The sequence below is a fragment of the Mirounga leonina genome, unplaced genomic scaffold, assembly GCF_011800145.1.
Source record: "Mirounga leonina isolate KUSES-001 unplaced genomic scaffold, KU_Mleo_1.0 Mir_108, whole genome shotgun sequence".
Lineage (NCBI taxonomy): Eukaryota > Metazoa > Chordata > Mammalia > Carnivora > Phocidae > Mirounga > Mirounga leonina.
This window is the reverse complement of record NW_023270237.1, coordinates 1991040-2008040: the sequence shown is the minus strand read 5'-3', so window position 1 is coordinate 2008040 and position 17001 is coordinate 1991040. Positions and strand designations below refer to the sequence as shown.

Here is a 17001-nt window from a genome sequence, read left to right as displayed (position 1 = left end):
TTCTGGTAGTTATAAAAATAAATTCTCTTGAGATATTGGACTGAGCCCAAGTCACTAAATTGAAGTGACCCAAACCTTCCATTTGCACTGTGGTGTTTCCAAAAGAGTTAAGCAATATAATATTGAGAATTATGACTAGGAAGGGCTAACAAACGGATGAGTTTTTCCTCAGTTCTTCCACATTTCTTTAGAATAATATGTAAGCTTAGAAGAGGACATGTTCTGAATGTCTGAATTTAAATGTACACTAGGAATGAAAATCTTCACCCTTGTGGGAGTAGCTGCTAATCCAAGGACTGGATTATAGCAATGGCCCAGGCACAGCATGAAGAGGAGCATAAAAGATGAAGCAGATTCTCATTTCCTCTTCGCTTGTCACTGTTATTCTGCACCAGTGCTTTCTGGGAGTGAAACTGTACTCAACTTTGACATAGACTGCTAGCCCTTGGCAGGCATTCCAAATCTCTGTGACCAGCTCAGTTTGTTTGTTAGAGCTGCAGAAGTAGAGAGGACCAAGTGTGTGTTTGCTCTCCCCGGGCAAGTGTGCTTACCTCATTCGTGTGTTTCTTGTCCCATTGCCAGATGAATGCTGGTATTAAATCCATCTTTCCTAGTGGTAGGTCTGCCTCATGGCTGCTCCGGTGTTTGGGGTATCTATGAGTCCCATGACCATTCTGGGAAGGCACCAGAATTGGTAGCTTTGCCATGGATAAAAATGTATACGGATAATATACTGTATCCCACTGCAGATACTTCAATATGGGGTGTTAAAAATATGACTGACTGCTTTTTAGATTTTCCCATGATACCTTTTGAGATTTGAAAGTATAATCAATTGTGAAAACAATATCCAAAATAAACGATGTGCTTTTATCCATAATGAAGATAACTCCAGATGTGGATATATTTAGTTGCAGATGTGTTTTTAATATGCAGTATTAAATATTTTCCAAAAGTCTCAAAAGGTACCAAGATTTTGCATCTCATGGAAAAAGTGTACTCTTCTTTCGAAATGCTCTTGTGGAAATACTTTTAAAGTTTATATATTGTGCATAATACGGCCTAAAAATTGTATTACTTCATTGGCTTGTTTGCCATGATATTATTGCGCATGATAAAATGTTTTCAGTTGCTTTGCTTGCTTATGGTAACCATGACCCATATTTTCTGCTTTTTTTTCCCCTTTGTGTGTATGTACACATGCATTTTTAAATCATTTCATACTACATTTTCTTTTTCCTCACCAAAAGGAATATGCTGCATGGAAAAAATAAATGCAAACATTCCTTTTCTTTGTTTTTTTTTTTCTTTTAAAGTTCTGACTCAGAAAATTTCTTGCTCTTATTGGCTTTTTATGGGTGTGAAGCATAACCGAATTGTGCATGGAAGGTACAGATTTAAAATCCAGTGGCTTCACAGTTTGCATATCAGTTGCCTGTCACCTAAAAGTTACCTTGGATTCTGCATGAAATAGGCTTGAGTAGTTTTCTAGAAAAGAGTTCTAGATATTTAATGTACAGTGACACACATCGATCCGGTTCTAAGTAGGTGCAATCAGTATCACCGAAAGGCTCAAGGAGAGGGAACGTTAGACCTTGCTAAAATGAAAGTTAACATGGTTGCACAAAACGAACTTGTACCTATACAGGCAAAGCAGAATGGCTGCTGATATTTCGAAACCAGCACATAAGAAAGTCAATAGGAAGTAAGGGAACGGTTTTCCATTGTGGTTATTTTTCTCATCATTAATTCTTTCCTCATGTTTTCTGTTTCTCATTGTTGGCCTCCTTGGTTGCGATGTGCTTTTTCTGTCTTTCATTTCACATTGCTCTGTTTTTTTGTTTGTTTGTTTGTTTATTTTTAACTTTGGACCAGTTATGTCTGTGGAATTTTTTTCCCCCTCTTTTACTTTAATTGTTCCTTTTGCCTCTTCCATTCTAAATCATGCAAACAATTGTACTTGCTTTTGTAATATTTCAAAGTTTACTGACCAATTTTTTTCTCTGGTCTCTCTGTTTCTCAACCATTTTTGTTGATTTTTGTGTTTGATTTCATTTTAAAATTTAAGAAACAGTTGAACGGAGTGCAGGAGCAACAAGATCCCTCCCCACCACTTACTCATACAAGCCATTCTTTTCTACAAGACCATACCAGTCCTGGACAACAGCTCCGATTACAGTGCCTGGGCCGGCCAAGTCAGGCTTCACTTCCTTATCAAGCTCGTCCTCTAATACGCCATCAGCTTCTCCGCTAAAATCAATATGGTCTGTTTCGACTCCTTCTCCAATCAAATCCACATTAGGCGCGTCAACTACATCTTCAGTTAAATCCATTAGCGATGTGGCATCTCCAATTAGATCCTTTCGGACAATTTCTTCACCGATCAAAACAGTGGTGTCACAATCTCCATACAATATCCAAGTTTCCTCTGGTACCCTGGCTAGAGCTCCCACCGTCCCAGAGGCCTCGCCTTTGAAAGGGCTGGCATCCAATGCTACGTTTCCCTCCCGCACCTCTCCCGTGACGACAGCAGGGTCTCTTTTGGAGAGGTCGTCCATTACTATGACGCCCCCTGCCTCCCCCAAGTCAAACATTAATATGTATTCCTCAAGTTTGCCATTTAAGTCAATTATTACATCAGCAGCACCGCTAATATCTTCGCCTCTAAAGTCAGTGGTGTCTCCAGCTAAATCAGCAGTTGATGTCATTTCATCGGCTAAAGTCACAATGACCCCTTCTCTCTCATCGCCTGTGAAACAGATGCCCGGACACACAGAGGTTGCATTGGTCAACGGATCTATTTCCCCTCTGAAATATCCATCATCTTCAACGTTAATTAACGGATGCAAAGCCACTGCCACGTTACAGGAAAAAATTTCTACAGCTACAAACTCTGTGAGCTCTGTGGTTAATGCCGCCACTGACACAGTTGAGAAAGTGTTTTCTACCACGACAGCAATGCCATTTTCCCCACTCAGGTCATACGTTTCTTCGACACCATCAGCTTTTCAGTCTCTAAGAACTCCTTCCGCAAGTGCACTCTATACATCCCTTGGGTCGTCAATATCTGCAACTACCTCATCTGTAACTTCATCAATAATAACAGTGCCAGTATACTCTGTAGTCAATGTTTTGCCTGAACCAGCATTAAAGAAACTTCCAGACTCTAGTTCACTTACAAAATCAGCAGCAGCCTTGCTGTCACCCATTAAAACATTGACTACGGAGACACGTCCTCAGCCCCATTTCAATCGAACTTCATCTCCAATTAAGTCGTCTTTGTTCCTTGCACCCTCTGCCCTTAAGCTGTCTACACCATCTTCTTTATCTTCCAGTCAGGAGATATTAAAAGACGTGGCCGAAATGAAAGAGGACCTAATGCGGATGACTGCAATACTACAGACAGACGTGCCTGAGGAGAAACCATTCCCACCCGAGCTCCCAAAAGAAGGGAGGATTGACGATGAAGAGCCTTTCAAAATCGTTGAGAAAGTAAAGGAAGACTTAGTGAAAGTGAGTGAAATCCTTAAGAAAGATGTGTGTGTAGATAACAAAGGACCACCCAAATCACCGAAGAGTGACAAAGGACTCTCTCCCGAAGACGACTGGATAGAGTTTAGTTCGGAAGAAATACGAGAAGCAAGACAACAAGCTGCGGTGAGCCATCCTCCATCCCTGCCGGAGAGAGTGCAAGTGAAAGCAAAAGCCGCCTCCGAGAAGGATTATAACTTGACCAAAGTTATTGATTACTTAACAAACGATATTGGGAGTAGTTCGTTGACAAATTTAAAGTACAAGTTTGAGGATGCAAAGAAGGATGGTGAAGAGAGACAGAAAAGGATTTTAAAGCCAGCGATCGCTTTGCAGGAACACAAACTCAAAATGCCTCCAGCCTCCATGAGGCCTTCCACCTCTGAGAAAGAGTTGTGTAAAATGGCCGATTCCTTTTTCGGAACAGATACTATTTTAGAGTCTCCAGATGACTTTTCTCAACATGACCAGGACAAAAGCCCCTTGTCTGACAGTGGCTTTGAAACAAGAAGTGAAAAAACGCCCTCCGCCCCACAGAGCGCTGAGAGCACGGGCCCTAAGCCACTCTTTCACGAAGTCCCCATCCCTCCTGTCCTCACAGAGACAAGAACTGAAGTGGTGCATGTTATCAGGAGCTACGAGCCCTCAGCTGGAGATGCTCCCCCGGGCCAACCGGAGGAGTCCGTGGCACCCAAACCATCACCTACTTTTACAGAACTGGAACCAAAGCCCACCACCTCTAGTATTAAGGAAAAAGTTAAGGCATTTCAGATGAAAGCCAATGGTGAAGAAGACGACCACAGCCGAGTTTTGAGCAAAGGCATGCGTGTTAAAGAAGAGACCCACATAACCACAACCACCAGAATGGTCTATCATTCCCCACCAGGCAGCGAAGGTACCTCGGAAAGAATCGAGGAAACCATGTCGGTCCATGACATCATGAAGGCCTTTCAGTCCGGGCGGGACCCTTCCAAAGAACTGGCAGGTCTGTTTGAACACAAGTCGGCAGTGCCTCCAGACGTTCACAAGTCTGCTGCTGAAACCACAGCCCAGCATGCAGAGAAGGACAACCAAATGAAACCCAAACTGGAGCGTATAATAGAAGTCCACATCGAAAAAGGTAACCAAGCTGAGCCCACTGAAGTCATTATTAGAGAAACCAAAAAGCATCCAGAGAAGGAAATGTATGTATATCAGAAAGACTTATCCCGGGGAGATATTAACCTAAAAGATTTTCTGCCAGAAAAACACGATGCTTTTCCTTGTCCAGAGGAACAGGGTCAGCAAGAAGAAGAAGAACTTACTGCCGAAGAGTCATTGCCTTCTTATCTGGAGTCTTCCAGAGTAAACACTCCCGTGTCCCAAGAAGAAGAGAGTCGCCCTAGTTCTGCTCAACTCATATCTGATGACTCTTACAAAACACTGAAGCTTTTGAGTCAACACTCAATAGAATACCATGACGATGAGTTGTCAGAACTAAGAGGGGAGTCTTACAGGTTTGCTGAGAAAATGCTTCTGTCAGAAAAGCTAGATGTGTCTCATTCTGATACCGAGGAATCGGTTACAGACCATGCAGGACCCCCTAGCTCAGAGTTACAGGGGTCTGATAAGCGGTCCAGAGAAAAAGTAGTCACTGCCCCCAAAAAAGAAATTCTCTCCAAAATCTATAAGGATGTGTCTGAAAATGGTGTAGGTAAAGTGTCTAAAGATGAGCATTTTGATAAAGTGACAGTGTTGCACTATTCTGGCGATGTTAGTAGTCCAAAACATGCCATGTGGATGCGCTTTACTGAGGACAGATTAGACAGAGGTAGAGAGAAGTTGATATATGAAGATAGGGTGGACAGGACTGTGAAGGAAGCTGAAGAAAAACTGACTGAAGTGTCACAGTTTTTTCGTGACAGAACCGAAAAGCTAAATGATGAACTGCAGTCCCCAGAGAAGAAGCCACGCCCTCGAAATGGCAAAGAATATTCTTCTCAGAGCTCTACCAGTAGCAGCCCTGAGAAGGTACTGCTGACAGAACTGTTGGCATCCAGTGACGAGCGGGTTAGGGCAAAGCAGCATGGCCATGACGGACAAGGCTTCCCCACAGCCGATGAGAAGCAAGCAGCCAGTCTGCCCAGCAGCCCAGAGAAGAAGGGTCTGTCCGCACAGCCCGAGGACAGCAAGCCCACAGAGGAAGTCCAAGAAAGCATTTCGCAGAGCAAGGCACCAGAAGGGCCCCCATCTGGGTTTCAGCTCAAACAATCTAAACTCAGTTCCATTAGATTAAAATTTGAACAAGGCGCACAGGCAAAGAGTAAGGACGTGTCTCAAGACGACAGAAGGCCAGAGGGCCAGTCGAGAATCCCAGTTAAAAAAATGCAGGAGAGCAAGCTGCCCGTCTACCAAGTGTTTGCTAGAGAAAAGCAGCCGCAGGCCATAGACCCCTCAGATGAAAGTGTATCTGTGCAAAACGATCTGATGGCCCTCAAGGCTACGGATGAGCATGCCCAAAGCAACGAGATTGTTGTAAATGGTTCTGGCTCCGAGGATGTGAAAACACAGAGGACTGAAATGTCAAGTAAAGCAATGCCTGACTATTTTTCTGAGCAACAGGCTAAAGACTTGGCATGTCACGTAACCTCAGATTTAGCAACTAAGGGACCATGGGACAAAAAGGTCTTTAGAACATGGGAAAGTTCTGGAGCCACTAACAATAAGTTGCAGAAAGAAAAACTTTCGCATGTACTCGTTCACGATGTAAGAGAGAATCACATTGGTCACCCTGAGAGTAAGATTGTTGATCAAAGGAATGAGTTTATGTCTGTGACTGAGAGAGAACACAAGTTGTTAACGAATGGCTCTCTCTCAGAAATTAAGGAAATGACTGTAAAATCTCCCTCCAAAAAGGTCTTATATAGGGAATATGTTGTGAAAGAAGGGGAACGGCTGGGTGGGCCTGTGGAACCGCCTTCGAGGAGGAGTGAGAGCTCAGCCGTGTCGCACATCCCGGTCAGAGCCATGGAGGGAAGGAGAATGCTGTCTTCTGATATCCCCGACGGCTTTTGCGAGCAGTCAACATTCCCCCAACATGAACTATCACAAAAGTTACCCCAGTCCAGTATGAGTAAAGAGACGGTCGAGACACAGCACTTTAATTCTATAGAAGATGAAAAAGTTACCTATTCAGAAATCAGCAAGGTTTCCAAACGTCAGAGTTACGTAGGCTTATGCCCTGCTCTCGATGAAACCGAAACCTCTCCCACCAAATCTCCTGATTCCTTAGAGTTTAGCCCAGGAAAGGAATCTCCTTCTAGCGATGTGTTCGACCACAGCCCCCTTGATGGATTGGAAAGAGTTGCTCCGCTAGCCCAGACAGAGGGAGGGAAAGACATAAAAACTTTACCTGTGTATGTCAGTTTTGTACAGGTGGGGAAGCAATATGAAAAGGAGATACAACAAGGAGGTGTAAAAAAGATCATAAGTCAGGAGTGTAAGACAGTACAAGAGACCAGGGGGACCTTTTATACAACTAGGCAGCAAAAGCAACCTCCTTCTCCCCAAGGTAGTCCAGAAGACGACACTCTAGAGCAAGTTTCCTTTCTAGACAGCTCTGGGAAAAGCCCTTTAACCCCAGAAACGCCCAGTTCAGAGGAAGTGAGTTACGAATTTACGTCTAAGACACCAGACTCGCTCATAGCTTATATACCAGGCAAACCCAGCCCAATTCCCGAGGTTTCCGAGGAGTCTGAGGAGGAAGAGCTGGCCAAGTCAGCCTCCCTAAAGCAGCCTACAGTGGAGGAAGCAACCGTTGAGCGTGAAACGCCTACCGATGTCAGCAAAGACTCGAACCAAAGACCCAAAAGTAATAGAGTTGCCTATATTGAATTTCCCCCTCCTCCACCACTGGATGCAGACCAGATGGAGCCGGATAAGAAGCATCATTATTGCCCCGAAAGAGAGGTTGACATGATTGAAGTCAGTCTGCAAGATGAGCATGACAAGTACCAGCTGGCCGAACCCGTCATCCGAGTGCAACCGCCCTCACCCGTCCCCCCCGGGGCAGACGTCAGTGATTCGAGTGATGATGAATCCATCTATCAGCCGGTCCCCGTTAAAAAATATACCTTCAAATTAAAGGAAGTAGAAGAGGAACAAAAGGAGATGACAAAATCCAAAGCTCCTGTTGACAAGCCTTCCAACCAGAAAGAATTGGAAACTAATGGATCTGGAAAAGATCATGAATTTGGCCTTGGCCTCGATTCGCCTCAGAACGAAACTGCCCAGAATGGGAACAATGACCAGTCCATCACGGAATGTTCCATTGCCACCACGGCTGAGTTTTCTCATGACACTGATGCCACGGAGATCGACTCTCTGGATGGCTACGACCTGCAAGATGAAGACGATGGCTTGACAGAGAGCGATTCTAAACTCCCAGGTCAAACCATGGAAATTAAGAAAGATGTCTGGAACATGGAGGGCATTCTGAAGCCGGCCGATCGCTCCTTTAGCCAAAGTAAACTTGAAGTTATCGAGGAGGAAGGAAGGGTGGGACCAGACGAAGACAAGCCACCTTCTAAAAGTTCCTCATCTGAAAAGACTCCTGATAAGACTGATCAGAAATCGGGGGCCCAGTTCTTCACACTAGAAGGCAGACATCCTGACAGATCAGTGTTTCCTGATACTTACTTCAGTTACAAAGTAGATGAAGAATTTGCCACTCCTTTCAAAACAGTAGCTACCAAAGGTCTAGATTTTGATCCTTGGTCTAACAACCGAGGGGATGATGAAGTTTTTGACAGTAAATCACGGGAAGATGAGACTAAGCCATTCGGTCTGGCTGTGGAAGACCGCTCTCCAGCAACAACCCCTGATACAACGCCAGCCCGAACGCCCACTGATGAAAGTACCCCAACTAGTGAGCCTAACCCCTTCCCATTTCATGAAGGGAAAATGTTTGAGATGACTCGCAGTGGTGCAATTGACATGAGCAAGAGGGATTTTGTTGAAGAGAGGCTCCAATTTTTCCAGATTGGTGAGCATACTTCTGAAGGGAAGTCAGGGGACCAGGGGGAAGGGGATAAAAGTATGGTCACTGCCACACCACAGCCACAGTCAGGGGACACCTCTGTAGAAACCAATCTAGAGAGAAATGTAGAGGCACCTCCAGTCGAAGCTAACCCCAGCAGCCCGACCAGCGGAGAGTGTCAGGAAGGTGCAGCCAGTGGTGGCTCCTTGGAGAAATCGGCAGCAGCCCCTAGCGCCTCTAAAGTTGACCCCAAGTTGCGCACGCCTATAAAAATGGGAATTTCTGCATCCACCATGACCATGAAGAAAGAAGGCTCTGGAGAAGTGACAGATAAGCTAGAAGCTGTGATGACCAGTTGTCAGGGACTAGAGAATGAAACTATAACAATGATTGCAAATACAGCCAATAGCCACATGGGCACTAGGCCCCAAGAGAAACATGATTTCCAGAAAGATAACTTTAATAACAACAACAATTTGGATTCTTCCACTATGCAGACAGATAACATTACAAGTAATGTAGTTCTGACAGAACATTCTGCACCCACTTGTACCACAGAGAAAGTACCAGTGAAAGTCTCATCAGGAAAAAAGACAGGGGTACTGCAAGGACACTGTGTCAGAGATAAGCAGAAAGTTCTTGGAGAGCAGCAAAAGACCAAGGAGTCGATAGGGATTAGGCGAAAATCCAAACTTCCCATAAAGGCCACTTCACCAAAAGATATCTGCCCACCAAGTCATATGCCAAACATGAAAGTGAGTAAAACGAAGCAGGTCAGTCAATCTGAGAAAACCAAAACCCTTATTGGCTCTTCATGTGTAGACGTAAAGTCCAGAATTCCAGTAAAAGACACACACAGGGATAACGCAGTTAGGAAAGCATGCGCCACACCAAAACAAGGGCAGCCAGAGAAAGGCAAGGCCAAACAGCTTCCATCCAAGTTGCCAGTAAAGGTAAGATCCACCTGTGTCACCAGCACCACCAGCACCAGCACCAGCACCACCCCCACCGCCACCACCACCACCCCCACCGCCACCACCGCCACCACCCCCACCGCCACCACCGCCACCACCCCCACCGCCACAGTAAAAGTTAGGAAGAGTCAGCTTAAGGAAGTATGTAAACATTCCATTGAATATTTTAAGGGAATTAGTGGTGAGACCTTAAAGCTTGTGGACCGCCTCTCGGAAGAAGACAAAAAGATGCAGTCCGAGTTGTCCGATGAGGAGGACAGTACCTCAAGAAACACGTCGTTGTCCGAGACTTCCCGGGGTGGCCAGCCTTCAGTTACAACGAAGTCTGCTAGAGATAAGAAAACAGAGGCAGCACCTTTAAAATCAAAGAGTGAAAAGGCCGGCAGTGAGAAAAGGAGCAGTAGGAGGACTGGTGAGGATGAAGGCAGTCAGGTCTCTCGAGCACTCTTTGCTCACATCCTGGAGAACGAGCGTAGTTCGTAAACACTCTCCGATTTGTAGAGCCTAGTGCATGAACTGTCGTGATTGCCTGTGCAGTGACTTAACCGTAGTTTCTCATTCTGTCATTGTCATCTGTGTGTGCTGTCTCTACACTCTTCTCGCTCCCTTTTAACCAACCGACACCGTAGGCAGCTAGGGAAGCATGCTGAAGATCTTGGTGTCATTCAAGATGAGCAGCTTTTTTTTTTTTTTTCCCCTAATGTACTAATGATTTTGTCAAAGTAAAAGCACAGACGTTGAAATCCCATCATGGTGTTTTCACCGACACAATGATTCTGTAACCGTTGTCCAGTAGCTAGCTCGTCAGCATGTTTGATCCCATCACATTAAGCATCCATGTAGTCTCACATCTGGCCGGGGCAGGTGACAATCAAGTGAGCCATGTGAAAAGACAAGTGTTCATGTAGGTGACTAGGACACATTTAAGTGTACAGTGTTAGCATTAGTCTCTGTAAAATCTGAGTACTGCTAAAAAACAATTTTCCGGTATCGTGTCTTTCTTGATGATTATTTTAATTAAGAAATTGTAAATCGTAGGTCCACAGAGTCCATGTGAACGGACAGATATCAGGATGGCAATAGTAGCTGATCACCTGGGACTTAGTTGGACAGGTAAGTGCGCACACTCCTGAGTGAAACGAATACAGTGTCTTGATTTCTTTGTCTTACTCACAAGGGGTTCGTTACAAAAAACAGAAGCAAGCAACAAGTAGAAAACAAAACAAAACATTTTTACCATCCACAATTCTACCTACCCAGAGATAATTGTCGATAATACCTTACATCCTGTGTTTTTCAAAGTTTTCTTCAATGCACATACACTAAAGAATAGAAATTTAAATCTTACTTTACTTTAAAGGGAGGCACTTTCTTCACACTGCCATTTCTGGTAATAGAAGATAACATTTTACCTAGTAGTAAATTTATTTTCTGGGGTCAAGGAAAGCACAATTAAGGCCTATGACTTTTAAGTAATCCAAAACTTTAAAATGGTGTATTCCCATAGAGCAGCTCTCTCGGGCAACCGTTCAATTAACCCGTGCCTGTGTTTCCCAAATGTTAATCGCTCGTGAGTCATCTTCACGGTTTTTATGATATACACAGATTGTGTGTTTATTTCCCTGAGACTTTTCTTTAAGCAGACTCACTCTCATGCCCAAAGATTTATTTAAAAGGAAATCTTACATCTTTGCTAGAGGAAAACAAGGATCATTTTCAATAACTACATAAACAAGAAAATAAGGGAATGAGGAAGTTGAACATTTCAATTACAATTTTTTAAGTAGGATACACGTACAGAAACTCATTCAGTTTACAAAAGTCATTGAGTTTGGTGAGATGAATGAAACTGTTTATGATCCGTGTGTAGAAAAGGAATATTTAGCTTGATTTCACTTCATTACAGATGAAGATAAGATTCTGTGTCATTTGGACAATTCTGCTTTGTAGATTTGATGTTAACTGGGCCTCCAAAATCCTACCTCTCATGAATCAGAGAAATTTTAAGTTCTAGACGTTGAGTGTATGTTTTTAATACTCAGCCAAAAAAACACAGTAGCTTAAAATATAAATGTCAACCATTGTCATATCTAAGTCATCTTGTATACCCTCCGTGATAGTCTATGCTCAGGGAAAGAATTATCTCTGCTATTAAAAGGGAGAATATGAAACCAGATAATGGCAAACAAGGTCAGCTACATTTTCTTTAAATGGCCTAAGTCCTGCCCTCACCCCCAACTTATTAAACCTTCCTGTCTCCTTCCACCCAGCCTCTGCTCTCAGGCATGCTGCTAACAACCAGGAGCCTAGTGGTACTCTGAGAAGACAGGTGGTCTGAGTAATCCTAAGCAGCTTGTTGAGAGTTAATAGCAATTCGTTATATATAAATATTTGCTAACATAAAATTAATAATAATTATATTTTAACATCAGACATTGTGATCTGAAAATACAGTGGAGCAAATGTTGGGTTTGCAGTATTATACGCCCATACTATTAGATTATTTACCTTAGACAAATCCAGTCCTTAAGTCTGTCAGAGTAAATTTTGGGGGAAGATGTGACATAAAGCTATTAAACTGTAAAATTCTTAGCGACAGCGTGTCTTTGCTCTTCACTGGATCACTAGACAGAGGATACAGTTGGGTCATAAGGGCGTGTTGGATGGTAAGGAGTATTGTCTCTTAAAGCACAAAGGGATGAAGATCTTAAAAGAAATTTAACTTTGTCATTTGAATTACTATCTGCTCAGCGAAGATTGTCATTAAAATTATCAATTAGAAGAGCAAAATTTAATCCTGTCCCTCAGAACCACTGTTAACATCTTAATGTACTTTGATTTTTGTATAAAAAGCTTTAAAATGTTATATACACCATGTAATTTTTTGCTTTTTTATTTGTTATTACCTAGTTTCCACAAAATTGCATATTCTATGATCTTGGTTTTCATGGATAAATAACATCTAGCATACATACTTTATAATGGTGTTTTTCTAACTTTGGGTCACAGTGCACTCCTGAGTCATGAAATCAATACATACTTTGGTTTTGTTTTTAATAGAATAGAATGGGGGGAAATGTCTGTGTATTACATGTATTAAGGCTAAGTTTTGCTTCTTGAAGATCTGGTTTCATTTATATAAACATTGCGCTATACAATGTATATCTAATTGTAAGCCATGATCAAAACAGTTCACAAGTCTGCATTAACTCAATTAACTCTTCTTTTGTTCAACATTTGGATTGTTTTCCGTTTTTTAATAGTACAAGCCTGAGATAAATATTCATGTGTGTAAATCATTGTGCCCAACCCAATGTATCATCACGAGAGTTCCTAGAAGTGAAATCGCTTGATCAAAGGATCTGGAGTTTTTTGAGCCTCTGCATGCATTTCGTCAAATGCTAGAAATATTTAAGCAGGGTAGAATCTTGACCAATTTCTTTTCCATAGGAGGATTTTTTTTTTTTCCCATTTATTTCTAGAATCACTTAAAGTAATACATACCTGAGGATTTTTTTTTAACTGTACAGGAAATATACAGTGAAAAGTCAGGCTCCTTCTCATCTTCGACTCCTGTTTCCAGAGGGAGCTGCTAATGCTCACACGTATCTTCCCAAAAACACTCTCTGATTGACAAGGACGAGCATACGTGTATACACATTTAGGTGGACGCAAAGCTATTTCCCTTTTATTTGTTAGACAAGTGGTAGCATAGCGCAGACAGCAATCTGGACTGTAGTCATCATTTAACCTCCCAAGTGAATTGCTGAAGGCACATTACCAGCATCTCTTGTGCCCTATTTATGGGTGTGTATCCCTGCCCATCTTATATGAGGCTTGAGCAAAGTGCAAAGAATAATTTGGCTGAATTCAATTCAATTTAATTTAATAAATTAAAAGAATCCAGCAACATCCTCTTCGTACAGATCAAGAATCTTTATAAAAGAATCTCTCAAGAGGGAATCTAATTGTAACTAAGCAGTTATCTCAGGAGAGTTAAGTCCAGTCTGTGTGTGATCACGACTTCCCTGTAAAAGCAAGCGTGTAAAGATTAATGCGCAAGGCTGGACTGGGTTTTACTATACAATTCCTTTGTGTGTGCGTGTGTGTGTGGCAGTTGAGCATTACGTTTATGAAACATATGTGATAAAAGTAGAATGTGAAATCTTAGTAACTCTTTTTCTTTTCTACAGAACTGGCAAGGGAACTGAATTTTTCAGTGGATGAAATCAATCAAATACGTGTGGAAAATCCAAATTCTTTAATTTCTCAAAGCTTCATGTTATTAAAAAAATGGGTTACCAGAGACGGAAAAAATGCTACAAGTATGCTGACATTATATTACTTTAACTTTCAAAACTGCATATATTCAGTATTTTAGATAAGCCTACTGTTAATAGACCAGAGTAATCATAAAGTAATAGCAAGTCTTTTGCAGTTATACTTGTTTAATTTAGCGCTAATATTCTAAACACCTGTCTTTAGGAAGCTTCTTAAGAAAGCAGGTAGTGGTGAATTTGTTGCATTTTGTCTTTCGTTCTCTCCGTGACCATCAAAAATGAAAATCGAATTCTAGCTGTTAAATCATGGGGTAGTAGTCAGAAACACTCTGAGGCTACTGCTGTGGCCAGAGCTAGAAGCACAGGGAGAAAAAGAAAGAAGGATAGGATCAAATCATTTTATTCAGCTTCAACTGTGCTGCAGAGAATTCTCCAGTATTTTTAGGTTCGGCTTGGTTTGGGGGGGCGGGGAGTGGTGCTATACTACAGCAATGTGAAATAAGTTATTGTGGGTTTGCCTGTGTCAGCCTGACCTTAGTAAGTCATTAAAATGCTAAGCATCAGATATGAGGGTGATCTATTTTGACAGTCTAAAAGGAGAGGAACATGTTTAAAATTTTAATAGATCCCCTCGTAACTAAAAGGAGTCTAGCTATTTTGAGGCCCATCTGCTCAGCATCGTACCGTGGAATGAATGTTGCTGTCACCACACATAGCTTCACAAAGTGATTCTTAAGACCCTGACATGACGTCCCTGTAACACCGAGCTTTCTGAGCCCTCTGCATGGTAATATGGCAGAGCCTCAGTGAGAAGGAGCTAAACCACTAGGAGGGTCGAGAACGCCATGCTTTTGTGTGGATATTGGGATGACTGGAAGAAAATAATTTAATCGGGTTTTCAACCCTTTTTTCTCCTTTTTCAGCTGATGCCTTAACTTCGGTCTTGACAAAAATTAATCGAATAGATATAGTGACTCTCCTAGAAGGACCAATATTTGATTATGGAAATATTTCAGGCACCAGAAGTTTTGCAGATGAGAACAATGTTTTCCATGACCCTGTTGATGGTAATTGAATTTAGTGTTCATATTTATTTAATCATTTGATAAAATTTGAAAGTGTGTAGGACAAGGCAGTCACTTAAAACCAACTAAATTGTGATTTGCTTGACTTAATTTCTCATTTTCACAGCATTTTCTCTACTAGAGTCTGCAGGTAAACACTCTGATAGAACAAACTTGATAAATTTCTGTTATAGTAAATACAAATAATGAGGTATAAAAGCATAGGTTAACTGAATTGGCATTTCAAATATTTTACATGACCAAGTGGAAGGAAATTTAATACCTGGAGAATGCATTGTTTTTGTCATTTTCACATTAACCTAAAAAACGAGTGAACTCTTTTCTTTACATGTTGATAAGACCAAACAACCGAGGTACTGGGTCAGGTTTAGGCATATTCCTGTTTGAATTCCTGTTTGGGGGGGCCAAGTATTTAAGCATGTACTGAAAAAATCTAATGCATCACTCAAAAACATGTTTTACTTATGTGGCATATTTTAACTTTATATGCTTCCATTTATTGTTTGGAAAAACCCTGCCTGATCTATCATATATAAAAGTCAGTGTCATTTCTAATTCAGTGAGCACAGATGTCACTAATAACATAGTAATTCCTTTTTTACATTAGCTTAATTTATATAAGAATATCATCATCTTTCCTTCAGTATGTAAATTGGGGCATTTTTTTAATCAAAGTATCAAAAAGTATAACAAATACTTTACTATGTTTTTCAAGGTGCTTGTCTTGCTTTACAAATGGAAATTTATTCCTATAATGAATTTTGAGTAAAACATGATGATGGTGTGGAAGTAGAAAGAAGAGCTTAGGGATATTTTTCTACTATCCCCAGTTTTGAAAAATATGGTGTTTTTCCCCCATTTTTTTAAACTGGCAAAGTTAGACTAACAAAAATTAACAACTTCTAGTTCTAGATATATTATGTAGCAAAGTTGTTAAATTCTTAAAAAGTTTCTGCTTGCTAAAGTTAAAGTCAACAGAAAATTTATAGCATACTTTATTATCCACATAACACAATGGGCAATAATGTCAAAAGTGGTTTCTTTTTAAGCTTATAAATGCCACAGAACCTTGGAAAAAAGCTCTCTTCAAGGCCTCATCTTATATGTAAGACCATGTAATGGGAGACAGCCTCTTTTTGCACTAAAGGTAGACCATTGTTATATCAAATTCTGAATTATTGCCAAGTTATAGTTTATGGAATCTTTTAATATTCTTTTTGGGGAAAAATTTTTTAAGAAAATACCTAACAAACAAACAAAAAAAAAAGGAAAAAGAAAAGAAAGAACAAGCAAGATAACCAGAAAATAATGGAAATAGTCAATAGAATTGAAAGCTTTATTTATTTTTAACATTTTAAAATCATTAAATAAATTCACAAGAATTTTTCGTGGCTACATCTTAATATTTTATGTTTCTTATTTTAAAAAATCATAGGGAAATTTAGGAATGTGTGTATGAAGTAAATTTCACTTATGCAGATTATAAACCTCAGCTAATCTCAGCCAGCTTTTCAACAAGATTCTGGTTTATAGGTGACTATACTTACCTATAGCAGTTTGAATTTACAACAAAAGCTAAGTTGGTATTTGTCACGGACTGATGGGAAAATTAGGCTCTCATTTTGTAAACCATTGATTCAGAAAATGTGCTTGGCTGCCTTTTTTTCCTGTCTCTCCTCTTTGTTGAACTTTTATGAAACCTCCTTTCCTCACCATGACCAGACCATTGTTGACTTCTCTCTCTGCTGAAGGAGAAAAATATTCCCTTTGTCCACACAGTGAAGGTTAAAACAAGGGAATTGTTTCCTACTTCCCCTCTCAGTAGGCTGGGGAATAAATAAACCTCCGTGTTTCACAGTATTGTCGTGAATATTCAGAGAGCTCTTTGCAAATGGCTTTCTTCCTGTCTCTGTTGTGTATCATTTCTTTTTTCTCTTTATTTGATTTGTGGTTCTGAGTGGACCTCTCTCACCAAGTTCACTAAGACCTCCATATACACCACAACCCTTTCATCTCTGTCACATTATGACACCTGAAGATTTTCCTTGGAGTCTTTTCTACTTTATCTGCTTTTTAAATCCTTTTCCTAACATCTTTTTAGATTTTTTTTCCCA

General features: G+C 41.1%; 1 protein-coding gene across 2 annotated transcripts in view; it reads left to right on the top strand.

Annotated features, from left to right (window-relative positions):
• Positions 1-17001, top strand: part of LOC118019506 (ankyrin-3-like) — a 331391-nt gene that overhangs the window by 286541 nt on the left and 27849 nt on the right. The window contains exons 37-40 of one of the 2 annotated variants that reach the window (XM_035018759.1): positions 2075-9934; positions 10561-10635; positions 13716-13847; positions 14726-14869. In XM_035018759.1, coding sequence (XP_034874650.1) covers positions 2075-9934; positions 10561-10635; positions 13716-13847; positions 14726-14869 — 8211 coding nt within the window. The remainder of the gene's footprint in view (positions 1-2074; positions 9935-10560; positions 10636-13715; positions 13848-14725; positions 14870-17001) is intronic. The other variant, XM_035018750.1, reaches the window with a different exon arrangement.